We start from the raw sequence: 27,572 nt of genomic DNA, 5'->3' as shown, positions 1-27,572 counted from the left end.
GGCCTCTCTCGGGGCAGCCAATGGGAGCGCGGTCCATCAGCTGACCCGCGGCGCCTTCCCAGGTGCGCGGAGCGGCTCGGGCGGGCGGCGGGACCGGGCGGGGACGGGCACGGGGGACAGGCGGGCACAGGGGACGGTCCACACACACCCACTTACCCATCCATCCATCCATCTATCTATCCATCCATCCATACACCCACCCATCCATCCCGCCGCCCCGCTCCGCATCCCGGCGCGGTGGGAGCGCGGCGGCGGCAGCAGCGGATGTGCCGCCCCGGCGGAGCCCCGCGGGAGCGCCCGGCCGGCGGTGAGTGCGCCCGGGGCTGCCAGCGGGACCCGCGGGAGTCGTGCGGGCGCGGGCGCTCCGCTGGGATGCGGGGAGGTGCGGTGCGGAGATGTGCGGTGCGGGGAGGCGCGGTGGGATGCGTGGAGGTGCGCTGGGATGCTGGGATGTGCGGTGCGGGGATGTGCGGTGGGATGCGGAAAGGTGCGCTGGGATGCGGGGAGGTGCGCTGGGATGCGGGGAGGTGTGCTGCGGGATCTGCGGTGGGATGCGGGGAGGTGCGGTAGGATGCGGGAAGGTGCGTGCGGTGCGGAGATGCGCGGGGAGATCCCGCGGAGGGAGCGAAGTTTGCGGTGGCGGACGCGCCCCCCGGGGCAGTCCCCGCGGGCTGCGGGGTTTCGGCAGCTCCGCGCCGGGGCCGCGGCCGCCCCGCACCGCCGGGGCTGCGGGTTCGGTGCAGCAGCGCCCACTCCGCCCCGCGGTCCCCGCCGGCCCCGGCACCGCTCTGGCGGCGGCTCGGGAGTTCGGGGCGGCTCGGGGGTTCGGGGCGACTCGGGGGTTCGGTGCCCGGCTCGGGGGTTCGGTGCCCGGCTCGGGGGCTCGGGGCGCCTCGGTGCCCGCGGCGGGCGCGGGGCCGGCGGTGCGGCAGCGCTGCCCGCGCCCCCATTTGCATGCGAATAGAGCGGAGCCCGGCAGATGTCCTGCCTCATCCATTCACCCGCAGGAATGCGAGCAGACAAGGAGCCTTCAGTGTGACAATGGCCCTTCAGAGAGCGGCATAAAGGCGCAGTGTGAGCGCGGCCGCGGCCCCGCCGCCTCCTCCCGCGGCCGCCGCTTTGTGCGCGGGGCGCTGCGGCCGCTCCGCACCGGGGGAGGGATGCGGGACCGGCGGGCAGAGCGCGGGCAGCGCAGGGCAGGGATGCTCCGCCGGGCCCTGCCGCACCGCACCGCGGCCGGCGGCGGGTTGGGGAAGTCGGGTGCCCAAAGGGTGCGGGGAGAAGCGCGGGGCTGCTGGTCCTCTCTCCCCCCGGGTCTGGTAGTCCCCTTTCTCCCCCAGTCTGCGGTCCCTCGTCCCGAGTTTGCGGGTCTCTCGCCCGCTCCATCTCCGCGCAGCCGCGGGCGGACAAAGGGACCGAGCCCGCTGCGGCCCCTTTGTCGCCGCTGTCACAGGACCCTGTCCCAGGGCCCGCTCTGCCCTGCCCTGCCCTGCCCTGCCCTGCCCGGAGGGCCGGACGGGGCGCCTTATGCTCCCCGCGGCCGCGCAGCACACGCTGCCCTGCGATCTGAGCTCTCCCCCAAGTTACTCGGTGCGCGTTTCCCACCAGGCGATGTGAGGAAAAGTAACAGAATTAAAGTAGACAATAATGTTGTCCAAAGGTGAGAGATCACGCACAGGGAGCTGCTGTTTTTGTCCCGGAGCTGTGTGATAGCTCCCAGGTAATGAATCTCCGCAATAAAACCTACTTCGTGAGCCTTTAACTCTTTTCCTTATGGACTTCGAGGGTCTCTGTAAAAGGAACGTGATCTTTCTGAAGGAGATCATAAACCTTTTCTGGCAAATAGCTCAGATGGACACTCAGGAGCTCCCAGAGGCTTCCAATGACCAAAGTCACACAGGGCATCATTCCCATTGTTGTCCAAAGAATCCAACAAAACTCTGTCCCCAAGTCGTGCAAATTGGAATTTACAGTCATTTAAAGGACAGACACGCTGAGAGGGAGACAAAGCAATGCCCGGAGCAACCCAGATGCGAGGAGTGAAGAGGGCAGGACTGTTCAGCAGCCCGTGGCTCTCACCCCCGGGCAGGGCACAGCCTGGCCCTCTGCTCTGCACCCACAGTCGTGTCGCTGCTCTGCGACAAGAGCTCCACTTTAACTTGTGCCTCCACAGCTAAAAGTTCTCTGCACAACATTTTACGTAGTCCCTGTAAAACAATCTCTCCCAGGAGGCGTTTTGGACTTTAACAGACTGGTTACTGTGATGACTATAGTCGTTTCCATTTAGCTAGAACAGACCCGAATAACAGCACTGTTGTTAAAGGAAATGGGATTTTGCATCAAGTTGGACAGTTACGAAAGAATAAACAACTTTTATGCCATAAATAATGCTGAGCATGTCCAAACTCGGGCTGCAAAAAGAAACTTCTTGGGAAGTTTCAGGGCTTTGAGCAGGGCTCAGACAACCTCGGAGGTGATGGAGCCCTGGGTTAATACCAGCGGCCCAGAGGGGCTGTGGCTGCCCCAGCCCTGGGAGTGTCCAAGGCCAGGTTGGAGAGGGCTTGGAGCACCCTGGGCTGGTTGGGGGTGGATGGAATGGGATGGGCTTTAAGGTCCCTCCAGCCCAAACCATCCTGGCATTCCATGGTTCTGTCTGTGTGTCTGATGGGATCATTCACCCCAGCCCTGTGCAGAGCTGCCCTGGCCGGGCGGTGCCTCCCCAGCGCCCGGGGCTGTGCTGGGCGCTGCGAGCGGGCGGGGGCAGAGCCCGCACTGGGCGGGGGGGATCCTGCAGCCTTTGTTCCACCCCGATCCAGCAGCGTGGCACTGCAGGAGCCAGGGAAAACTTTTCCTACTGGGCGTGCAGTATCCCGGGTGTACTCCTGCTGTATCCCTGCTGTATTCCCGCTGTATTCCTGCTATATTCCTGCTGTATTCCCGCTGTATCCCTGCTATATTCCTGCTGTATTCCCGCTGTATTCCTGCTGTATTCCTGCTGTATCTCTGCTGTACTCCTGCTCCATCCCTGCTGTATCCCTGCTGTACTCCTGCTCTATCCCTGCTGCATCCCTGCTGTATTCCCACTGTATCCCTGCTATATTCCTGCTGTATTCATGCTATATTCCTGCTGTACTCCTGCTATATTTCTGCTATATTCCTGCTGTACTCCTGCTCCATCCCTGCTGCATCCCTGCTGTATTCCCACTGTATCCCTGCTGTATTCCTGCTGTATTCCTGCTATATTCCTGCTGTATTCCCGCTGTACTCCTGCTCCATCCCTGCTGTATCCATGCTGTACTCTTGCTATACTCCTGCTCCATCGCTGCTCTATCCTGGCTGTACTCCCACTGTATCCCTGCTGTATTCCCACTGTATCCCTGCTGTACTCCTGTTCCATCCCTGCTGTATCCCTGCGGTACTCCTGCTCCATCCCTGCTGTATCCCTGCTGTATCCCTGTTCCATCCCTGCTGTATCCCTGCGGTACTCCTGCTCCATCCCTGCTGTATCCCTGCTGTATCCCTGTTCCATCCTTGCTGTATCCCTGCTGTATCCCTGTTCCATCCCTGCTGTATCCCTGCAGTACTCCTGCTCCATCCCTGCTGTATCCCTGCTGTTCCCGAGGCAGGCAGCAAACACCCACTCCAGGACTTTATTTGGAGGGACACTCCAAGCACCGTGGATGAGTCATGACCCTGGTCAAGTATTGCTGGTGCTGCAGCTTCCACAGCTTCGTATTTACTGGGAAGGGGATTTATTTGCATTACTGAGTCTGCAGATTTCTTTGTGTTGTTGGGAGGGATGATATAAACCCCCAAGTTCATTTGAACAATATTTTAAGATTTTTTTTTAATTTCTTTTATGAATTATTTTGAAGCTCTTATTTCTGGTATCAATGAGTAAAAATAGGGGGGTTGTTGTGCCTCTTCTGGAGCTGCTCCTTCCCCAGCCAAGCGCTTGGGAGCACGTGCTTGGTCCCAGGCTGGGCTTTGTGTCAGGCTTAGACCAGGCTTAGGCACCAGATCAAGACAAAACCAAAGGCAAAGGGTTCAATGATATTTATAGAAGAGTGCTGGTTGCTAACAGCGTTTATTTTTGTTTTATTTTCCAACCAGCAAAGTAGCAAAATGCTGAAAATATTTACGGAGGAGCCGAATATTTTGAGAAATAAAAATCCCTCTCTCCGTGGGCACTTTGTCGCCTCGGAGGTGCCTGTTCTTTGAAGCCCTGATTAATATAGATGAGTTGTAATTTTGTGACCAAGCCATCCTAGTTCCCATATATTATTCCATTGGCAGACATGTGGTCCCCACAGCTGTCCCCTCATTTGTGTATGAAATGGAAACACTGGTGGCATTTGGAGGTTACCATAGTTACACGAACAATGCACGTGTGAGGCTTCATCCTGCCAAGCTCCAGATTTTTTCCTGGCAGACATTTTGTAGACACAGAACTGAAGAAAATCTATGTAAAGTTTTTGGAAGCACAGAAATCCCTCCCTCCTCCTCCCTGTCTGTGCCAGGCTGAGGGACAGGAACCTGCAGGTCAGGCTGATTCCTGCATCTCCCGGCTGGAATTGCCATCCTGGAGGTGCAGGATGCTCCCAGGAGTTGTGAGAGCTGTGAAGTCCTCAGCAGGGTCAGGCCTTAATCAAATCTTTGTTTGAAAAATAACTTGTGAGCTCTCCACAAAAGGGAACTTTGGAGCTGGGATGGTTTCTGTGCTGTGAGGGTTGGCAGTGCCCAGGAGGCTCCTGGGGCAGCAGAGAGGTGGGAGGGAGCCAGAGCTCCTTGTCTGCTCTGCCAGGACACAAATCCAGGCAAGCCACTGCACAAACACCCACACTCAGTTCTGTCTCTGCAATTAAGATGAGCCCATTATGGGAAGAAGGATGGGCAAGAGTAAAGAAAACCCTGGAGTTGGCTTTGGCACTGGTTTGGTTGGTGTGTCACAAAGTGGTCAATGGTGGTGCTGCCCTAAGGCTGGGAGGGCTCAGATGGTGCCCAGAGAAAGCCCAGGGCCACTTGGATAAGAACAGTCACTGTGGACATGCTCGAGGTGCTCAAAGACCTTCCCAGTCTCGCTCTTTTCCTGTAGCTGAGTAATTAAGTCCTTCACTAATGGGCTGCATAAGGTCAGGAGCAGAACACTCCTCTGTGCAGGGCTGAGAGGGCCCCAGATGGAAGCTCTTCTGAACCCCATTCTCTGAGTCCTTGCTGCTTCAAACCCTGTGGCTTTATTCAGATTTCATTGGGCTCTTTAGATGTTGTCTTTCGTTTTTCTGCATATGGCACTGAAGGAAAATACTGGCCTGGCCTATTTTGGGTTGGCCTAATTCTCCTCCTGGTGAAGGCAGGACAAGTCAGTGGCATCAGTGGGAACAAAATTAGTCTCTGCCCTTAAATTCTACTGCAAAATGTTTTTATAACTTCACCTTCTATTCATAAGACCTTAATTTGGTGATACAAGCCAGCATTTTCCCTGACTTTCCATCTGGCTGAATTATTAAAGAACAGGACCTGGTTTTTACCTGGAGCAGTTTCTAAAGATCAAGAATTTGCAGTGCAGTGTTACCTTTCTCTTTTCTTTTTAACTAACACCACGACAAGGCAAGGCAATCACAAGTAATGGGCTTGAAAAATTTAACAGGGTGCAGTACTGAGAATGCACAAGAGTTATAAAAGTGCCAGGGAGAAACAGCTCCTTCCCTTATTTTATGGGGCACAACAGTCTTGCTACATAATTCTCCCTCCTGAGGTGCTGCCCTTTAGTCCTCGCTGCTCACACTGGGCTGTATTTTCCCTGCACTCCTCAACCTGCAGCGCTTTAACACGGAGGCAAAGCTCATTTGTAGGGGGTTTAGCTGGAGATTTGTCAGGCTGTCAGTCAGCAACTCATTTGCAGGTATTTAATTTAACTAACTCTGGGGATTCCAGCAGTTTATGTATGTCAGCTCTGACTGGGGCAGGAGAACCAGGTGCCTTTGGGATCCAGGTGCCCTGCAGGGCCCTGGGTGCCCCAGCACCCTGCAGTGAGCACTGGGTGCTGCTCCACCCTGGGTCCCCCATCACCCTGCAGTGAGCACTGGGTGCTGCTCCCTCCCTGGGTGCTCCAACACCCTGCAGTGAGCACTGGGTGCTGCTCCCACCCTGGGTCCCCCATCACCCTGCAGTGAGCACTGGGTGCTGCTCCCACCCTGGATGCTCCAACACCCTGCAGTGAGCACTGGGTGCTGCTCCCACCCTGGGTGCTCCAGCACCGTGCAGTGACCCAGCACTGGGTGCTGCTCCCACCCTGGGTGCTCCAGCACTCTGCAGTGACCCAGCACTGGGTGCTGCTCCCACCCTGGGTGCTCCAGCACCCTGCAGTGAGCACTGGGTGCTGCTCCACCCTGGGTCCCCCATCACCCTGCAGTGAGCACTGGGTGCTGCTCCCACCCTGGGTCCCCCATCACCCTGCAGTGACCCAGCACTGGGTGCTGCTCCCACCCTGGGTGCTCCAGCACCCTGCAGTGACCCAGCACTGAGTGCTGCTCCCACCCTGGGTGCTCCAGCACCCTGCAGTGACCCAGCACTGGGTGCTGCTCCCACCCTGGGTGCTCCAGCACCCTGCAGTGACCCAGCACTGGGTGCAGGGGCAGGGCAGCCCCTCCATGCTCTTTCAGGCGGGCTCTGCTCGCCCTGAAGGGACCAGAAACCCAGGCAGGTGTTGGGGATGCAGGGGCAGGATCCCCCCCAAGCCCTGTGGTGGGCAGGAGCTCTCACTGTCCCAGCGGGTCAGGGCAGCCCCCCTGCCCTGGGCACCTCCAGTGGGAAACCCCAGGCCTGGCTGAGGTGAGATCCCCCTTCTGGGCCCAGCTGGGAGTCACTGCTTGTCCCCAGGGAGTTAGTGGTGATTTAAGTTGGAGATCAGAAAAAAATTCTTTGCAGAGAGAGTGCTCAGACATTGGAATGGGCTGCCCAGAGAGGGGGTGGATTCCCCATCCCTGGAGGTTTTTAACCTGAGCTTGGCCATGACACTGAGTGCCATGATCTGGTAAAGGGACTGGAGTTGGACCAAGGGTTGGACTTGATGATCTCAGAGGGTTTTTCTAACCCAATCCATTCTGTGCTTCTATGGATGTGGCACTGAGTGAGAATCTACCACATCTTGATCCAACCCCACTGTGACCACCAGCCCAGGGCACTCTGTGCCCTGGGCTGGTGATCACAGTGGGGTTGGATCAAGGGTTGGACTTGATGATCTCAGAGGTCTTTTCCAACCCAATCCATTCTATAATTCTATGATGAGCAGGAGGTGTGAAGGTCAGGACTGCAGAGGGCACAGCTGGTGGGACAGTGGGGATGTGTCTGGTACCTCCACCCTCCCCTCCCTGTGCACAGACTGAACATCACCTGCCACAAACACTTCTCATTGTACATATTTAGTACCACAGACCCTACAGTGCTGAGGCTGAGACCAAACTGGGTTCCCCTGTGCTCCCTAAACACTTTCCAGGCTGGAGAGGCTCCACCCCTGGCAGTGCCACTGACCCAGATCTCCAGCCCTGTCACTGCCACCTGTGAAGTTTCACCTTATTTTGTCAGGGCCAGGTTTCACAGAGAGCATTAATGGCCTGGAGAAGCCCTGAGGCTGCTGGAGCTCATGGGAGCTGTTCCCTGGCTTCCTGCTCCCCATGGAATCTGGGAGGACACTCTCAATGCCTGGTTTTATTTGCTTTAGAACTCCTCTTGTGCTGTTGATGTAACTTAATTCAAGAAGCAAAGTGCAACACTTGGAGTTTGTCTTTTTGCCAGAACTGGGTTCCCACTGAGCTCCTCACCGAGCCCAAGTGCAGCAGCACAACCACCCAGGACATGCCCTGTGGTGCCAGCCCAGCTCCCGGGAACAGCTCCTGTGTTCCCACAGAGCCAAAAGACTTGGGCCACCTGGACCAAGCCCAGCTTTTCTGGAGTTCCCAGGGCTTGGGCAGCAACACAGTGAAGAGTCAGACCAAGGAACTTCCATGAAACATGTAAAAGTTATTCAGAGAGAATTCCTGAGCTTGCCCAAAATTTGGTAGAATCACATTTTAGGTTTTTTTATAAAGTATCAATCAAAGCTTGGATTATTATCTTCTTGTAATGTGAAAATGTTCATCATTGACACAGTGGATCCCACATTCTCTGTTATTTCATGCATCACATCATTTATTTGATTAAGCAAGTCCAAAAGTACCCAGTAAATTCATACCTTGCTAATGTGCTGCATGTAATTACTGGGATGCAGATGAGCCACTGATTGGCCTTGATAAATTTTTAAATTACAAATGATCCATTATTGTATCAGAAACAGAGTAAATATTGATAATTCCAGAGAGCCACCACTCTAATGGGCATTGCAGTGACTTGTAAATGCTTTGAAAAATTACCTATTTTACCCAGAGATGAACAACCAGTTGCAAGAAAGAAAAGTTTTTAAATTGCTGCTTGAAACGGGTCTATAAAATGGTGTTATCATAGTTCAAGCACTGAGTAAAACCAGACCAGCAGCCTGGGCTGGGAGAAGGTGTCCCTGCCCATGGCAGGGGTGGCACTGGGTGGGCTTTGAGGTCCCTTCTAACCCAAACCATTCTGGGATTCTTTCTAAGTTCATTGGCAAACGTGTTCTCCTTTCTCTCTCTGTCCCCTGTAAGTGCAACAGGTCTGGTTTATACCAATTAAACATTACTGATAAATTCCTGTAATTGGGTAAAGATTTATCTATAAAGCATCAATAACTTCCATTTTGAGAGGAAGAAGAAGCTCTCTCTGTTTCCTGCAGTGGGCAGCAGTTTCAGCTGCTCTGTGTGTTTTGAGGCAGTGATGGAACAACCCACCCATGGAGAACCTGCTGGTGTGGCCGGGACAAGGCTGAGGACTGGAGTCCAAGGAACAGCCTACAGGCCTGTTCTTAAACACAGGACATTAAATGTGGTGTATTTTATCTGTTTGTTGATCTCCTGAACTCCCCAGAGCAAGGCTGGGCTCTGGTTTGTGTGTACAGCCAAGTGAGTCCTGAAATTCCAGGGGTGCCTGAGGAGAAGGAACAGCCACAGCAAGGCTGGGAATGTTCCCACCACCCACTGGCTGAGCCCTCCTGCCCATCCCATGGAGGGGTGTGGGAGGAAATCATGGATAGCTGAGCCCTCCTGCCCATCCCATGGAGGAGTCTGGGAGGAAATCATGGATAGCTGAGCCCTCCTGCCCATCCCATGGAGGGGTCTGGGAGGAAATCATGGGTAGCTGAGCCCTTCTGTCCATCCCATGGGGTGCTGCCCAGAGGGGTCTGGGAGGAAATCATGGATAGCTGAGCCTCCTGCCCATCCCATGGAGGGGCCTGGGAGGAAATCATGGATAGCTGAGCCCTCCTGCCCATCCCATGGAGGGGTCTGGGAGGGAATCATGGATAGCTGAGCCCTCCTGACCATTCCATGGAGGGGTCTGGGAGGAACTAATGGATAGCTGAGCCCTCCTGCCCATCCCATGGAGGGGTCTGGGAGGAAATCATGGATAGCTGAGCCCTCCTGCCCCACCCATGGCAGTGCTGGGAGGAAATAGTGATGGAACCCACGGATTTCATGGCAAGCCTGTTCCAAAGTGTGGGAAGGACTGAGGGTCCCATGTGGAGCTGTGTCTGACTGGAGAGGAAACACCTCCTTCCTCAGGCCAGAGGAAAGCCCCAGTTCAGAGGAGTTCCAGCCCCCAGAGCTGCAGCCACTTCATGGAATTAATTCTGTCCCCCCTCCACGTGGTTGAGTTCCAGATCCTTGTCTTGCCTTCGTATCAGACTCAGCACCTCCCGTGCTGAATCCATTGACGTTGTTAGGGGCATGTTCACAGCATTCCAGATCAGATCTTTCCATATCAGGGCAACCCAAATGGGTTTATTAACATTTATATAAAAGTATAGCTCAGAAGTAGAGAATTTGATTTTGTAAGCATAAAACTCTTAGAAAAAAAAAATCAATAAAAGTGTATTTTCTTCTGAGGGCTGAAGTCTGTCAGCTCACTACATGTATAAACTGTGCAGATATAGATCTGGGCTAATAGTAAGATGCAGTTTAATACTTAATCACTAATAATTGAAAAGTTAACACAGCCACAGGAAACAGAATTATCAAACCAGAGTGTGACAAGGCTCAGAAAAAGAACTTTTTGCTGATTGAAGATAAGCAGCTGAAGCTTCTGTGCACATCCAGTTTTTAATAACAAGCCTGGTGCTTTCCCTACAGCCAGTGGGATTAGGATGATTTTCCAAACACACCCTGAGATCTGACTCATCCTGGGGTTTGTTTCCCAGCTGCCAGTTCTAGCAGAGGGTTTTTGGCATCCCTGGTGGTAGTAACAGCTCCCCACACACGGGGCCTTCCCTTCCCTTCCCTTCCCTGCTGGGGGGATCCTGAGTGACTCACGGAGCTGCAGTTGGGTCTGGAACTGTGTGGGAAGCCCAACAATCACACTGCCAGCAGCCAGGCAGCAGAAAGGGAGGAAGAGGCTTTTCTGTAATGTCCTGAGAATCCTGGGGAGTTCTGGCATCCCTGTTCCTCCTGGTTAAAACTGTTTCTCGTGTGCTCCTTATTTCACTGTTACCAACACTTCCCTCCCACTGGCCAAGCTCCCTGTTCAAAAACCAAGAGGGGAATTCTACTCCAAACCCCAACCCAACCTCCTCATGCCCTTGTTCCTTTTTAAGAGCTATTTCTCCCTCTCTTTTTTTTAAATTTTCCTTGAACTGTGCCTATTTTCATAGCTGGTGGGAAGCAGAGATTGTCTGAGCTGTTCTGTATGAAATCCTTGGGAGGTTGGTGCTCCCAGGATGTTCAAAATCCTTCCATGTGGTTCTGAGATCCCAAGTAGGGCAAGATCTAATTCCACTTCTTGATTATATTATTATTGCAACCATTTTGTATATATTGATTATATTGTTACATTGATTATGTGATTAGAAGCTGCAGCAGTGTCTCATAGCCTTGCTCCTCTTTCATTGATCAGCCAAATGCAAAAAATAGTTGGAATGAGCTCTCTCTGTAAAGTTTAGAGACTCTACAAGCTAAAACCTCTTGGGTTTTACTTCTCCCCTGCATTTCACACACACAGAAGGCTGTGAGTGGGTCAGAGCCTGTCCAGGTGGAAAGGAAGGAATGTCCTCCATCCCTGCAGGGAGTTGTCCTGCAGGTCAGAGCAAAAGGGAAGAGCTGCAAGGAAGGTCTGAGGAGACTGGATTGTAACCTGGCAGTGGAATTGGGTGACTCTCAGGAACACTGATGGAGTCAAATAGTTTGGTCTGGTAATTATGTGGATTGAGGACAATAAGCACAGGTTTGATTCTTAGCTATGAATGAAATCAGAGCTTTGATGCTGCCTTCCTGTTGGACAGGGCAGGACATGGACAGAGGCCTTGGGCAGCAGAACAGCCCCTTATGCCCCAAGTTAAACCATTTTAGGAGAGAAACACAGTCAGAAAGTGGATAATAAGTTGGGTTCCTAATGTAAAAATATTCCTGCTGCACAAACACCTCTATCCTTTCAGGTTCTCCAGGTTCTGAAATGGTTTGGTGAGGTTTTTTCTTTCCTGGAGCAGAAAGGAGCCAGCCTGTCTAAGTTGGCAGGCACTGTGGTTGCTGCTGGTTCTGGTGCCCGGCTGGGGACAGCCAGGGAGGTTTCCCAGCAGGTGACAGAGGATGGGTGGGTGCTGTGGTGGGTTTGAGGGGCCATCAGTACCCAGTGGCTGTTCTGCAGGGGATCCAGCCCCATGTACACCTTTCTTCCCTCTGTGAATGAACACCATTCTTCCCTCTCTGCACATTCACCTCAGGATTTTAATGAAAAACATTGTATCAGATGCAAGTCTTTGGAATAAACCCAATAAACTCCACATTTCCCTGATTTGATGTGCTGTGTCTCGGGGCAGGCGTTATGAATAGGATGCTCTTGGCATTCTTTGGGGGAGATAAGAGGAGTATTTTTCAAAAGAACACAGATAAAGCATTCTCAGGTTGTCTTGGGATACAGCAAATCACCTTCTCACCAGAGCTTTCCCTAAAATTAAACACTGACTTTATTTTGATGGAATGTGTGTACAGACAGGAAGAAAACGTAGGCATTATTTGCAGGGAAGAAAACCCAAACCTTAAATATTATAAATCCCCAAGGATGTGTTTTGAGGCTTTATAGCTTTATATTATTACATCTCCTGCAGGCCCTTGTTTTTTATTTGCTTTTAATACCAAGTTCTCATATTCAGATTTTGGAAGCTCTTTCCAGTGGCATCATTTGCAGCTGGTTTGTCAGTGTTTTGCACAGTTCAGACCTGGGAGCAGCTTATTTCCTGGTGACATCAGAGACCTTAAACACCCCAGGAGAAAGGGCCCACCATCCAGCAGGACTCCTTGGTATCTTCCTAAACAGGATTGCCCTGGGAAATAAATGTGCTGCCTGGGAAAGGAGCCCATTCCATAGGTTTGCTGTGAATATCCAGGGTACCAAACTCCAGGCCCTCCTTCTGCAGGATGTGCAAGGTCACTGATGCTGGGAATGGCAGCCCTTCCCAAAGGGTGTTGGCATAGCCCTTCCCAAAGCCTGGGCTGGGAACACAACCCTTCCCAAAGCCTGGTGCTGGTGGCACAGCCCTTCCCAAAGCCTGGGCTGGGAACACAGCCCTTCCCAAAGCCTGGTGCTGGTGGCACAGCCCTTCCCAAAGCCTGGGCTGGGAACACAGCCCTTCCCAAAGCCTGGTGCTGGTGGCACAGCCCTTCCCAAAGCCTGGGCTGGGCATGGCAGCCCTTCTCAACGCCTGGGCTGGGAACACAGCCCTTCTCAAAGCCTGGGCTGGGAACACAGCCCTTCCCAAAGCCTGGGCTGTTGGCACAACCCTTCCCAAAGCCTGGTGCTGGGAACACAGCCCTTCCCAAAGCCTGGGCTGGGAACACAACCCTTCCCAAAGCCTGGTGCTGGTGGCACAGCCCTTCCCAAAGCCTGGGCTGGGCATGGCAGCCCTTCCCAACGCCTGGGCTGGGAACACAGCCCTTCCCAAAGCCTGAGCTGGGAACACAGCCCTTCCCAAAGCCTGGGCTGTTGGCACAACCCTTCCCAAAGCCTGGTGCTGGGAACACAGCCCTTCCCAAAGCCTGGGCTGTTGGCACAACCCTTCCCAAAGCCTGGTGCTGGGAACACAGCCCTTCCCAAAGCCTGGGCTGGGAACACAGCCCTTCTCAAAGCCTGGGCTGGGAACACAGCCCTTCCCAAAGCCTGGGCTGGGAACACAGCCCTTCTCAAAGCCTAGGCTGGGAACACAGCCCTTCCCAAAGCCTGGGCTGGGCATGGCACCCCTTCCCAAAGCCTGGGCTGGGAACACAGCCCTTCCCAAAGCCTGGTGCTGGGAACACAGCCCTTCCCAAAGCCTGGTGCTGTTGGCACAACCCTTCCCAAAGCCTGGTGCTGGGAACACAGCCCTTCCCAAAGCCTGGTGCTGGGAACACAGCCCTTCCCAAAGCCTGAGCTGTTGGCACAGCCCTTCCCAAAGCTGGTGCTGGGAGGCACAGGCTGCACGACTCATTAGCAGAACATTAGCACAGCCAATTTTCCAGCAGACTGGCTCTGCTATGAGGCTCAGTCGGGGGAAAGGTGTCTGTGCAGAGCAGGGAGGAGCTGGGGACAGGTGTGCTCCTGGCTGAGGACCTGCACTGTCCCTGTGTGTCTGTGGAGAGCAGGAAGGAGCTGGGGACAGGTGTGCTCTGGGCTCAGCACCTGCACTGTCCCTGTGTGTCTGTGGAGAGCAGGGAGGAGCTGGGGACAGGTGTCCTCCTGGCTCAGCACCTGCACTGTCCCTGTGTGTCTGTGGGGAGCAGGGAGGAGCTGGGGACAGGTGTGCTCCTGGCTGAGGACCTGCACTGTCCCTGTGTGTCTGTGGGGAGCAGGAGGAGCTGGGGACAGGTGTGCTCTGGGCTCAGCACCTGCAGGAGTACCTGCACTGTCCCTGTGTGTCTGTGGGGAGCAGGGAGGAGCTGGGGACAGGTGTGCTCTGGGCTCAGCACCTGTACTGTCCCTGTGTGTCTGTGGGGAGCAGGAGGAGCTGGGGACAGGTGTGCTCCTGGCTCAGCACCTGCACTGTCCCTGTGTGTCTGTGGGGAGCAGGAGGAGCTGGGGACAGGTGTGCTCCTGGCTCAGCACCTGCAGGAGGGCCTGCACTGTCCCTGTGTGTCTGTGGGGAGCAGGAGGAGCTGGGGACAGGTGTGCTCCGGGCTCAGCACCTGCAGGAGGGCCTGCACTGTCCCTGTGTGTCTGTGGGGAGCAGAAGCTGGGGACAGGTGTGCTCCGGGCTCAGCACCTGCAGGAGGGCCTGCACTGTCCCTGTGTGTCTGTGGGGAGCAGGAAGGAGCTGGGGACAGGTGTGCTCCTGGCTCAGCACCTGCACTGTCCCTGTGTGTCTGTGGGGAGCAGGAGGAGCTGGGGACAGGTGTGCTCCGGGCTCAGCACCTGCAGGAGGGCCTGCACTGTCCCTGTGTGCCTGTGGGGAGCAGGAGGAGCTGGGGACAGGTGTGCTCCTGGCTCAGCACCTGCACTGTCCCTGTGTGTCTGTGGGGAGCAGGAGGAGCTGGGGACAGGTGTGCTCCTGGCTCAGCACCTGCAGGAGGGCCTGCACTGTCCATGTGTGTCTGAGCCACCCCTGAGCACGCCCAGGGCAGGGAGCAAAGCCCAGCCCTGCGAGATGCCCCTGCACCATCAAAGACATGGCCCTCAGCACTGAGGAGGGGAAGGTCCTCCCTGGCAGCATCTCTGTGTCAAAGCAGACACCCAGACATCCAAGAGAAACAAAATTGCTTCTCTTCTCAGCGATTTTTAATAGTGACCATTAATACAGTTGTCAGGGAAGTGACAACACTTTGTCTTCCTGCTACCAGGAAAAATGCTCAGTATCTGTTCTTTCTGGTTGGCAGGTTAACTGTGAATGCTTCTAATGGACAGTTCACTTCATCCTTGTCCCTTCTCTCCCTGCACTGGGGACTTTGGGATGTACTTTTCCTTGGACACCCACCCACCCAAACCCTTGGGGAGTGTCCAGCAGGGCCGTGGCTGCCAGCACAGCCCTCTGCCCACCCACCCCTCTCTCAGGGAAGCTGCAGGGAGGGCTCTTCTCCTCCATCCCCACACCCACCCTCACCACTGCTGGGGCCAGACAAGTTCTGAGTGTTACCCAGTTTTCAGAACTTTGCTGGAGAGGGAGCCTTGGGCAAACCTCCCCTCTGCATTTCAGGATGGGACACAGGAATGGGGCTCATCTCTGTCCCCAGGGAACAGCAACAAGCCAATAATAGCCCAGGCAGCTGCTGGGGCTTTGCTGGTGACAGAAATGTGGGTTCTCACTGCTCTGGGTCCTGAGGGCTGCCATGGAAAATGCATTTATGCAGCTCTGAGTAAAACAATTCCCTCCGTACCTCGCACATAAAATTAGCCATTATTTCTGCTGCTATCAAGTCACCAGCTGTTAGAACTGCTGTTGTGGGCTGGAACACTAGAAAATAGGAATTTAACAAATGAGAGGGAAGGCAGGGAATGCTAAAAGCTTTTCTGCACACACTCAGAGTCTCCTGAAGGGAGGTGGAACTGGGGGAAGTTTCCTCACCCAGTATTTTTAAAAGACGTTTTAAAGACAATTAAAAGAAGTGCCATCAACCAACCACATGTTAATATTAAGTACCATTTTCAGAAAAAACAACCAAATCTGTGATACAACTCTGTGCTGAGGGAGCACATTGGGAGGAGTGATATTCTCCTTTAATCCAAAACTCCCCGAGCTGCTGCTCTGCCCCTTCTGGTGTGTCTTTAGGAGACATTCCCGGCCTTCAGCACTCCTGTTGTTCTCCATTCCCTCTCACCCATTCCAGTGAGAGTTGGGCACTTCCCCAGGAGCCACCCCTGGTTTATCCACATGGCCTTGGGGATTATTCCTTGCTGACTGTTTGCAACTGAGTACTGTCACATGCTGATTTCAAAATGTGATTGTCCTCCAGCTTATCCACAAAAAAAGAATATTCCTACATACATAACCTGCCTAGTTTTTATTTGAAAAGCTGTGATTATCATGGAATCACTATGGTTGGAGAAGACCTCTGAGATCACCCAGTCCAACAACCAACCACCACCTTGGGCTCCACTTCCCCCTGTCCCCAAGTCCCACATCCATCCACAGGTTTTTTGAGCACTTCCAGGGCTGGTGACTCCTCCAGCCCCCTGGGCAGCTGTGCCAGGGCTGGTGACTCCTCCAGCTCCCTGGGCAGCTGTGCCAGGGCTGGTGACTCCTCCAGCTCCCTGGGCAGCTGTGCCAGGGCTGGTGACTCCTCCAGCCCATGGACAGCTGTGCCAGGGCTGGTGACTCCTGCAGCTCCCTGGGCAGCTGTGCCAGGGCTGGTGACTCCTCCAGCAGCCCGGGCAGCTGTGCCAGGGCTGGTGACTCCTCCAGCTCCCTGGGCAGCTGTGCCAGGGCTGGTGACTCCTCCAGCTCCCTGGGCAGCTGTGCCAGGGCTGGTGACTCCTCCAGCAGCCCGGGCAGCTGTGCCAGGGCTGGTGACTCCTCCAGCCCCCTGGGCAGCTGTGCCAGGGCTGGTGACTCCTGCAGCTCCCTGGGCAGCTGTGCCAGGGCTGGTGACTCCTCCAGCCCCCTGGACAGCTGTGCCAGGGCTGGTGACTCCTCCAGCTCCCTGGGCAGCTGTGCCAGGGCTGGTGACTCCTCCAGCTCCCTGGGCAGCTGTGCCAGGGCTGGTGACTCCTCCAGCTCATGGGCAGCTGTGCCAGGGCTGCACAGCCCTTTCAGTGAAGAAATTATCTGAATATCCAACATAACCTCCCCTGGCACAACTTGAGGCCATTTCCTGTCATCCCTATAATTCCAGCCAGGACTGCAGGACCTGAGGGGACACCAACATTCCAGCACCACACTCTGCCAGCAAAAACACCTTGTTATTTATCTTGGCATTTATTCCTCTGGACACCAACCATCACAGGGGTGTCTGGGACCAGTCCTGCCAATGCTGGACAGACTGGGAAGCTGAGGATCCAGGGGCAAAGGGGCAGCTTTTGGAGGCCTCTCTGCTGCCTCTTTAGCTTTGATCAGAGCAAGGGATGAGGTTCTGCAGGGCAGAAGTAGCTAAAGCAAAGTCCCTGCCCTGGGCTGTCCCTCCCCTGAGCACAGCACTGGGATGGGCAGGGCACAGGGAGCTGCTGGCACTTCCCTTGGGGCTCAGCCTGGATTTTCCTCCCTGGGCTGGGCAGGCTGGGGCAGCAACAGGCAGGCCATTTCTGAGAACTTTGGCAGTTAGAGAAAATTCACCCCATGTGCAGGAGAAAATAGCAAGAGAAGAGAAAGGGTTGCTATAACTTGTGAAGTCATATATTTGCAGTGATGATAAACCCAGAGCTCTGTTCAGTAAATCCAGAAATGCCTTCTTACCAAGGATGAACAGTAACAAACGTGCAAGAAAGAGGATAGAAATAGTCAGCAAAGAAAGGATCGAATTTGATTTTTTTTTTTGCACCATCTAGTCTTGCTCTGACATATTTTAAAAGAACCTTTGAAGTGTTTTTTCAGGCAGTTTGATTTTTAGAGTATTATATGATTCATATAGATCCAGCAGGGCTGGGTCAGTGGGAAAGCATCATTAGGGCCCTCAGCTTTGGGAGGCACAGCCCTCCCTCTCTTTATCCTCTGAGAAATGAGGGCAGGAGGGACTCTGGGGCAGGAGTGTTGGCAGCAAGGTCTGCTCAGTGCCCTGCTCTGGGCCAGGACATGGCCCTGGGTGAGGGGACAGCCCTTGGGGCACCTCCTGGACCTGCCCAGGGTTGTTCCTGGCTGAAGGCTCTGCCTTATTAACTGCTGTCATTTGGAAGGTCTGCAGTGAAGTCGGTTAAACTCCAGATTTCATCCATTCTCCTGGAGCTGGTGGGTTTGGGGCAGCCACAGATGTGTTGCTGTTGAGGGAAAGGTCCCTCAGAGTCAGCACAGCTCCATCAGTCCATGGTGACACATTCCCCACTGTTTCAGTGCTGTCAGGGTTTGGGGTTTTAATGCTCTCAGTGTCTCAGGCAGTCCTTCCACCAGCTGAAGGTTATTAGACAAGGAACGTTGGTTCTACAACTTGTTTCCCCCTCTCCAGCAAAGCCTCCTCAACTCTCATTCAGGTCTCAGAGAAAATCTGACTCAACAGGGGTCAAGTGCTTTCTGCCTCCCATTCCTCCTTCCCTTCCCCAAAGCACAGCCACAGAATAACAGCATAAAAATAAATATGAAAATGCTGTTTGGTGTGTTCTACCCACAGCACCACATCATAACCTGAGATAAAAAACACTCATTATTTAATAGCAGATGTGGAGGGGTGTAGTGTAAAAGGCATTCCTGTCACCACTGCCCAGATGATTGTTTTAAACCTATTTTTAACAGCTGTATTTAGTTTATTATTTTATATATTGCCTTTTGTGGGCTGTGACTGGGCTGAAGCTTCACTACATTTTAATTTAAAAAGCTGCATTTTCCTGTTTTCTGCCATTACTGTTAGTCATTGTTGTGTTCTTTTGGGTGTCCCAGAATCAGAGTGGTTGGGGTTGGAAGGGGCACCCAGTGCCACCCCTGCCCTGGGCAGGGACACCTCCCACCAGCCCAGGGTGCTCCAAGCCCTGTCCAACCTGGGACACTCCCAGGGATGGGGAGTCCCTACGGCACAAACTGATTATTTTATTTATATAAAAAGACAAAACTTCAGTTTGAGAACTGGAGCACAAGTCCTGTGGGGAGAGGCTGAGGGAGCTGGGGGTGTTCAGCCTGGAGAAGAGGAGGCTCAGAGGTGACCTCAGCACTGTCTGGAACTGCCTGAAGGGAAGTTCTGGCCAGGTGGGGGTTGGTCTCTTCTCCCAGGCACTCAGCAATAGGACAAGGGGGCACGATGGGCTCAAGCTCTGCCAGGGGAAATTGAAGTTGGAGATCAGGAAGAAATTCTTTGCAGAGAGAGTGCTCAGGGATTGGAATGGGCTGCCCAGAGAGGGGGTGGATTCCCCATCCCTGGAGGTTTTTCAGCTGAGCTTGGCCGTGACACTGAGTGCCATGATCTGGTAAAGGGACTGGAGTTGGACCAAGGGTTGGACTTGATGATCTCGGAGGTCTTTTCCAACCCAATCCATTCTATGATTCTATGATTCTCTGATTCTATGATCTGCAGTCCCCAGAGCAATTTTCTAATAAAGTGGGAATGAGAAAGGTTTTACTGAGATTATCCTGGAATATGTGTTAAACCCCTCAACATCCCAGATGTTCTGAGCTCCCTGACACTGGGGGGGAATTTCAGTGGACTCTGACCTGAAGAACTTCAGGCTGAGCAGCTCCAAATGTGTGTCCCACACAGCAGTTGGAGCTGTGGTGACCAGTCCCTCCAATCCCAGTGTAGCTCAAAGAAGGGCAGTACATTCATTTAATCAAAGTTCCTGTCATTGTTTGGTGCTGAGCTGGATTAAAGCTAAGCCCTTATCTGGAACTGATTTGATTAACTGGGATGGATTTTGGCAAAGTTCATCTGCATTGAGCTGTAAACTTATAGACCAGCAGCTTCCTGAGCCTTAACTCCACGTGCCCAGCCATGGAGCCTGGCACTGCCACCCTCCTGCCATGGAGCCTGGCACTGCCACCCTCCTGCCATGGAGCCTGGCACTGCCACCCTCCTGCCATGGAGCCTGGCACTGCAACTGTTCCCAGCAGAAGGTTACCCCAAAGTTTTAGTTTTGGAGAATTCACTGAGATATTTGTGCTGTAAAACCAAGTGGGAGAGAGTTCCAAGCACTACAGAACTTAACGGTACCAGATGAGAGTTTTTGTAAGAGATTAGTGTTAAAATAATGGCTGTTTTCAGATGGTTTCCTTCAAAGCCTGAAGAAACTAAATAATAGATGACCTGTATATGAGCTGAGTGTAACATATACCCTATATCTGTTTTCAGGAACCTCTTCAGACACTGATTTGCAGAAGATTCTGGAACACAGAGGAGCAGCTGAGGGTCTTCAAAGTGTTTCTTACCTTCTCTAAACTCAGAAAATCATCTCACACCTTCTGGATGTCCAAGCTTTTCACCTCAACCTTCAAGCTTTCCATTTCCTGCCTGGTCCCAGCTGAGCCTCTCCCTGTGTTGGGGCGTTTTAGGGGCTGAGCTCCCTGCTGGCAGCATGGCAAGGGCTGGAGCTGCTGTAACTGTGTGCCACTTGGTGCTGGAACTGCTCCTGAATTCCTTAACTGAGTCTGCCATGCAGAGCAGTGAATGTCCCCAGCTGTGTGTCTGTGAGATCAGGCCCTGGTTCACACCACAGTCCACCTACAGGGAGGCCACGACGGTCGACTGCAACGACCTTCGGTTAACAAAGATCCCCAGCAACCTCTCCAGCGACACCCAGGTCCTTCTGCTGCAGAGCAACAACATTGCAAAGACCACAGACGAGCTCCAGCAGCTCTTTAATTTAACAGAATTGGATTTCTCCCAGAATAACTTCACGAGTATCAAAGATGTGGGGCTCTCAAATCTCACCCAACTCACTACTTTGCACCTGGAGGAGAACCAGATCACGGAGATGACCGACTACTGCCTGCAAGACCTCTGCAACCTCCAGGAGCTCTACATAAATCACAACCAGATCAGCAGCATTTCTGCAAATGCATTCTCTGGCCTGAAGAATCTTCTGAGGTTGCACCTCAACTCCAACAAATTAAAGGTCATCGACAGCCGCTGGTTTGATTCGACTCCCAACCTGGAGATTCTCATGATTGGAGAAAACCCAGTGATTGGAATATTGGATATGAATTTCAAACCACTCTCAAATTTAAGGAGTCTTGTTTTGGCAGGTATGTACCTCACAGACATTCCTGGCAATGCCTTGGTAGGCTTGGATAGTCTGGAAAGTCTTTCCTTCTATGACAACAAATTGGTAAAAGTTCCTCAGCTTGCACTTGAGAAAGTTCCGAATTTAAAGTTCCTGGACCTCAACAAAAATCCAATCCATAAAATTCAAGAAGGGGATTTTAAAAACATGCTCAGGTTGAAAGAGCTTGGAATCAACAACATGGGAGAGCTCGTCTCTGTGGACAGGTACGCGCTGGACAACCTGCCTGAGCTGACAAAGCTGGAGGCCACCAACAACCCAAAGCTGTCCTACATCCACCGCTCGGCCTTCCGCAACGTGCCTGCCCTGGAGAGCCTGATGCTCAACAACAATGCCTTGAATGCAGTCTACCAAAAGACGGTGGAGTCGCTGCCCAACCTGCGTGAGATCAGCATCCACAGCAACCCCCTGCGCTGCGACTGCGTCATCCACTGGGTCAACTCCAACAGGACCAACATCCGCTTCATGGAGCCCCTCGCCATGTTCTGTGCCATGCCCCCGGAGTACCGGGGGCAACAGGTGAAGGAGGTGCTCATACAGGATTCCAACGAGCAGTGTCTTCCAATGATCTCCCACGAGACCTTCCCCAATCACCTAAACCTGGACATCGGCATGACGGTGTTCTTGGATTGTCGGGCCATGGCAGAGCCTGAGCCAGAAATCTACTGGGTCACTCCTCTGGGCAGTAAAGTCACGGTGGAAAGCCTCTCTGACAAATACAAGCTGAGCAGTGAGGGCACCTTGGAAATCTCCAACATCCAGGTGGAAGACTCCGGGAGATACACGTGTGTTGCTCAGAACGTGGAAGGGGCGGACACCAGGGTGGCCACTATCCGGGTGAACGGAACGCTCCTGGATGGCACCCAGGTCCTGAAAATCTACGTTAAGCAGGCCGAGTCCCATTCCATCCTGGTCTCCTGGAAGGTGAATTCCAACGTCATGACGTCCAATCTGAAATGGTCGTCGGCCACCATGAAGATCGACAACCCCCACATCACGTACACGGCCAGGGTGCCGGTGGATGTCCACGAGTACAACCTCACACACCTACAGCCCTCCACGGACTACGAGGTGTGTCTGACCGTGTCCAACATCCACCAGCAGACACAGAGGTCCTGCGTCAACGTCACCACCAAGAACGCGGCGTTCGCGCTGGACATCTCCGACCAGGACACCAGCACGGCCCTGGCCGCGGTGATGGGCTCCATGTTCGCCGTCATCAGCCTCGCCTCCGTCTCTGTCTACATTGCAAAGAGGTTCAAGAGGAAAAACTACCACCACTCACTGAAAAAATATATGCAAAAAACCTCCTCAATCCCCCTGAACGAGCTCTACCCTCCCCTCATTAATCTCTGGGAAGGTGACAGCGAGAAGGACAAGGACGGCTCTGCCGAGACCAAGCCCACGCAGGTGGACACGTCCAGAAGCTACTACATGTGGTAACTCAGAGGATATTTTGCTTCTGGTAGTAAGGAGCACAAAGACTTTTTTGCTTTATTCTGCAAAAACGACGAGTTGGGAGAGTTTTGTATTGTTGCCTTTGCTGTGGGTGGCAGAGCAGGGGCAGGAGGGGGCAGAGTCTGGCACAGCGTCTCGCCCGCCCGGCCCCGGCACTGCCCCATCCAGGCCCCGGGATTTTATAGCAGGGCCCTTTCTTAGTCATTGTGCTCACCCTGACACTGGTCTGACTGCAGTGCTGACAAGGAACGAGCCTGAGGGATGGTAGTTGCCTGTACTGTAATGTTGTATCAACTGATTTGAATGTTTCTGACTTTGAACAATGAGTTTCCTTTTTTATCATTATTATTATTATTATTATTACTATTATTATTATTATTATTTTTGTAGTAGTTGGAGGCTTAGCTAAAGCTAACAGGCAATAGGAATATGTACATCCAATTTTCTAATGTAACAGACTAAATGGTAATTGTTCTCTTCTTCTTTTTATTCTATTTAGTAGACACTTTGGAAGAATTACTAGAGTTTTGTTGTGTTTAAATGGCCAACACACGGTGTTAATGAAGGCAGAGTTTGGTTCTGATTTTTTTATTTTAGAAGTCACAATAATGTGTTGGGTTTAGCTGTCACTAGTTTGACTGGTGATCATGTTTTGACATAAAATATACCCAAAATGTTGTATAAAAATATTGTGGGGTTTTTTTCTTGATGGAATTACCTTTCAGCCAAGTTCCAGGTTTGGGTTTTTATGCATTTATGTTCTAGCAGTGTTTTCTCTGCATTAGAGGCAAAATACTGAAAATAATCTATGAGATTAATGTCTTGGTGTGGCTTTTGGACTGAGAGTCACAAGCAGAGTCAGAACTTTGGCATCAGGTACAAGCAAAGAATTGACAGGGTGTGTGAGAGGCCCTTTTCCTTTTTGCTGCTTTTCTGTTCATACCCTGAGCTGAGATGGAAAGGAAGGTCACATTTAGGACAAAAAAACCAACCAAACTGAAATAAATTAAATCTTGGCAGATACTTGAAAAAAAGAAGTGAATTGGATTAATGTTCCTTTAAAAGCAGAAATTAAGATTAAAGCTACCAAGAAGGTTGTGTTTGGGTCCAATACCGAGCTGTGTTTTTTACAGGCTTGACACTGGCCAATATTCTGAGTATTGGGGTGAATTCCTGTGGCACAAGTGCAGACCCTGAGGGGGCAGAGCTGTGATGTGTGCACTGGGTACAATATAAAGGCATCACTTCCAGCTGAACCCACCAAGTGTTGTCCAGTGTCTTTTCTGATCCATGGAGGTTCTGCACAGGGACTGCACCCGAGTCCAGCAGGGAGAACACTCACACCAGACCCCTCAGCAGCAAGCACAGCATTTTCTACACTTATGGCACTGTCAATGTACAGCTTTTATATGTTTTACAGACCAAATACATCCTTGGTAAGTAAAGGTTGTTAAAATCATGGATGTGCCTGGGGGTTGGGGCTCTTGGAAGTTTTTTAACTCACTAGTTTCTCAAATATATCCAAGACCCCCCTAAAATTTACAAATAAGCTTCAAACTTCTTTTTCCTTGTCTAAAAGTGAAAAGTTACCAGCACAGTTTCACTAAAAGGGTCACACACAGCCCTGGCACAGGGTCACACACAGCCCACAGCCCTGGCACAGGGTCACACACAGCCCTGGCACAGGGTCACACACAGCCCACAGCCCTGGCACAGGGTCACACACAGCCCACAGCCCTGGCACAGGGTAGCACAGGGTCACACAGCCCTGGCACAGGTCACACAGAGCCCACAGCCCTGGCACAGGGTGGCACAGGGTCACACACAGCCCTGGCACAGGGTCACACAGAGCCCACAGCCCTGGCACAGGGTCACATCGAGCCCACAGCCCTGGCACAGGTCACACACAGCCCACAGCCCTGGCACAGGGTAGCACAGGGTCACACAGCCCTGGCACAGGTCACACAGAGCCCACAGCCCTGGCACAGGGTCACACAGCCCTGGCACAGGTCACAGAGCCCACGGCCCCGGCACGGGGTCACACCGAGCCCACAGCCCTGGCACAGGGTCACACAGGGTCACACAGAGCCCTCAGCCCTGGCACAGGGTAGCACAGGGTCACACAGCCCTGGCACAGGGTCACACAGAGCCCACAGCCCTGGCACAGGGTGGCACAGGGTCACACAGAGCCCACAGCCCTGGCACAGGGTCACACAGCCCTGGCACAGGTTACACAGAGCCCACAGCCCTGGCACAGGTCACACAGAGCCCACAGCCCTGGCACAGGGTCACACAGCCCTGGCACAGGTCACAGAGCCCACAGCCCTGGCACAGGGTCACACAGCCCTGGCACAGGTCACAGAGCCCACAGCCCTGGCACAGGGTCACACGCAGCCCACAGCCCTGGCACAGGTCACACACAGCCCACAGCCCTGGCACAGTGTCACACAGCCCTGGCACAGGTCACACACAGCCCACAGCCCTGGCACAGGGTCACACAGCCCTGGCACAGGTCACACACAGCCCACAGCCCTGGCACAGGGTGGCACAGGGTCACCCAGCCCTGGCACAGGTCATACAGAGCCCACGGCCCTGCCTGCCCCTCCATGGGGCTGCTGGAGGAACACTTGGGGCCAAGGTGTTGGTCCCTCAGTGCCCATGAGGTGACCCTCCGGTGGGGCTGCCCCAGAGCAGCCAAACTGCTCCTCTGCCCCAGCCCCACTCCCAGCCTGGATTCCAAACTCCAGGGGGATCCACCTGCCTTGTGAGCACCACCTGGGCCAGTCTGTGCTGGGGGCACAGCCCTCACCAGCTGTGCCCTGGCTGTGTTCTGTCTGTCTGTCTGTCACAGTTTGGGCACAAACAGGGGCTGGCAGCAAGGAGGGGGGTGCGGACGTGGCCCTGGAGGAGGACAGAGCAGCATTCCAGCAGCCCAGAGGGAACTGGGAGGGAAAGCCCTGTGGCACATGCTCCTTTCCCCTGAGGAGCAGCAGCCCTTGTGTGCCCTGTTCCTGTCGTTTGTTATCTTAGAGCAACGGCTTTGAGCAGCCCCCACTTCCCTGGACAGCCCCCACTTCCCTAAGCAGCCCCCACTTCCCTGGACAGCCCCCACTTCCCTGGACAGCCCCCACTTCCCTGGACAGCCCCCATTTCCCTGAGCAGCCCCCATTTCCCTGAGCAGCCCCCATTTCCCTGGACAGCCCCCATTTCCCTGAGCAGCCCCCATTTCCCTGGACAGCCCCCACTTCCCTGAGCAGCCCCCACTTCCCTGAGCAGCCCCCATTTCCCTGAGCAGCCCCCATTTCCCTGGACAGCCCCCATTTCCCTGAGCAGCCCCCATTTCCCTGGACAGCCCCCACTTCCCTGAGCAGCCCCCACTTCCCTGAGCAGCCCCCATTTCCCTGGACAGCCCCCATTTCCCTGGACAGCCCCCATTTCCCTGAGCAGCCCCCATTTCCCTGGACAGCCCCCACTTCCCTGAGCAGCCCCCATTTCCCTGAGGAGCCCCCATTTCCCTGGACAGCCCCCACTTCCCTGAGCAGCCCCCATTTCCCTGGACAGCCCCCATTTCCCTGGACAGCCCCCACTTCCCTGGACAGCCCTCACTTCCCTGAGCAGCCCCCACTTCCCTGGCTGTGTGACCTGCAGGATTCCAGGGAAGCTGAGGCTGCTGGGAATCCCGGAGGCAGGTGCAGTTTACCTGAGAGCAGCAACAAGCACTGGGTAAGGCAGCGTGTTCTGCACACACAGCCACCCATGAGCAGAGTTTTCAGCCTTTTAATCTGAGCCCACAGAACTCTGTAGAGATCCCCTGGGTATTTAAATTTTTGCCAATAAAAGAATAAAAATTGGGGAAGAGATTAATCACATGTGGCATTTAATCTTAGTAAATAACCTTCAACCTCGTGCCAGCAATTTTTTTGTGCTTGCAGTTTATTGTGAGCAAAAATAAAAACACTCTAATTGCCTTCAAAACATATTTGCATCTACTCTTTGCTGAAGACAAAAAGCCACCCCCAGTTTGCTGAGAAGCAGGGACTGGGACTGGCCCCTGGGACACAGCAGGGGAGGCCCATTGTTGGCTCTCATTTGGGTAATGGCTCAACAATGCTCTGTAAGAGGAGACATTTCATTCCCAGCTAAACTTCTGCACTGTTACTTCCCCTTGGCTGCCCAACAGTAAAATATTTCAGTGCCCTGAGGAGTAAATAACTCACTCAAGTGTGGGATGCAGTATTGCAGCTAACTCCACCTTCCATTCCTAAGGCATAGTATTTGATGGGATTGAGAGGGCATCTGCACCCATGAACCAAGACTGACAGTGGCCATGGCTGGCCTGAAGGGCACCAGCCCCTGATGTCCCCACAGGGGTCCCTGTAGCCCTGCCCCAGGAGGGAAAGACATTGATCAGTCTGGTACTGGCTGGACTCTGTAACTCAGCACAACTCCAGGGAGCAGCTGAGCCCCAGTGCTGGCCAGGACACGGTGCCAGGGACTGCATGAACTGCAGCCACACCATGGCTGATACTCTGCTGATCTAAACACACACAGAGGGAAGGGAATCACGGCGGGAGCATCGCCCAGGCTCGTGTTTGTGCAAGCAGGGAACAAGGCTGAGGGTGCCCGCGGCCCCGCCGAGCATCTGTGCCTTTGCTGCTCCTCTCTGTGCCGCCAGGGATGCTCCTGCCGCTCCTTCCTCCCTGTGCCTCCAGGGATGCTCCTGCTGCTCCTCCCTGTGCCGCCAGGGATGCTGCAGCATCCCAGGGCAGCGCCTCGGGGTGGCCCCGGCCTGGCCTGGGGACAATCATAGAATCATAGAATCGATAGGGTTGGAAAAGACCTCCGAGATCATCAAGTCCAACCCTTGGTCCAACTCCAGTCCCTTTACCAGATCATGGCACTCAGTGCCACGGCCAAGCTCAGCTGAAAAACCTCCAGGGATGGGGAATCCACCCCCTCTCTGGGCAGCCCATTCCAATGCCTGAGCACTCTCTCTGCAAAAAAGTCTTTTCTGCTCTCCAACTTCAATTTCCCCTGGCAGAGCTTGAGCCCATCGTGCCCCCTTGTCCTATTGCTGAGTGCCTGGGAGAAGAGACCAACCCCCACCTGGCCAGAACTTCCCTTCAGGCAGTTCCAGACAATGCTGAGGTCACCTCTGAGCCTCCTCTTCTCCAGGCTGAACACCCCCA

General features: G+C 53.7%; 1 protein-coding gene across 1 annotated transcript; it reads left to right on the top strand.

Annotated features, from left to right (window-relative positions):
• The first annotated feature begins 95 nt into the window (after positions 1-95).
• LRRN1 (leucine rich repeat neuronal 1) lies at positions 96-23,636 on the top strand. Its single transcript, XM_071549668.1, has 2 exons — positions 96-307; positions 19,995-23,636. Exon 2 carries the CDS (start codon positions 20,218-20,220, stop codon positions 22,366-22,368), a length of 2,151 nt encoding a protein of 716 aa, XP_071405769.1. The 5' UTR covers positions 96-307; positions 19,995-20,217; the 3' UTR covers positions 22,369-23,636.
• Positions 23,637-27,572: the final 3,936 nt, after the last annotated feature.

This window comes from Pithys albifrons, chromosome 3 (assembly GCF_047495875.1).
Source record: "Pithys albifrons albifrons isolate INPA30051 chromosome 3, PitAlb_v1, whole genome shotgun sequence".
Taxonomy (NCBI): Eukaryota; Metazoa; Chordata; class Aves; order Passeriformes; family Thamnophilidae; genus Pithys; species Pithys albifrons.
Note: the sequence above shows the minus strand (reverse complement) of the source record. Positions and strands in the feature narration are given on the sequence as shown.

Coding starts and splice junctions, on each gene's coding strand:
- LRRN1 (XM_071549668.1), top strand. CDS start 20,218: ATGGCAAGGGCTGGAGCTGCTGTAACTGTGTGCCACTTGGTGCTGGAA.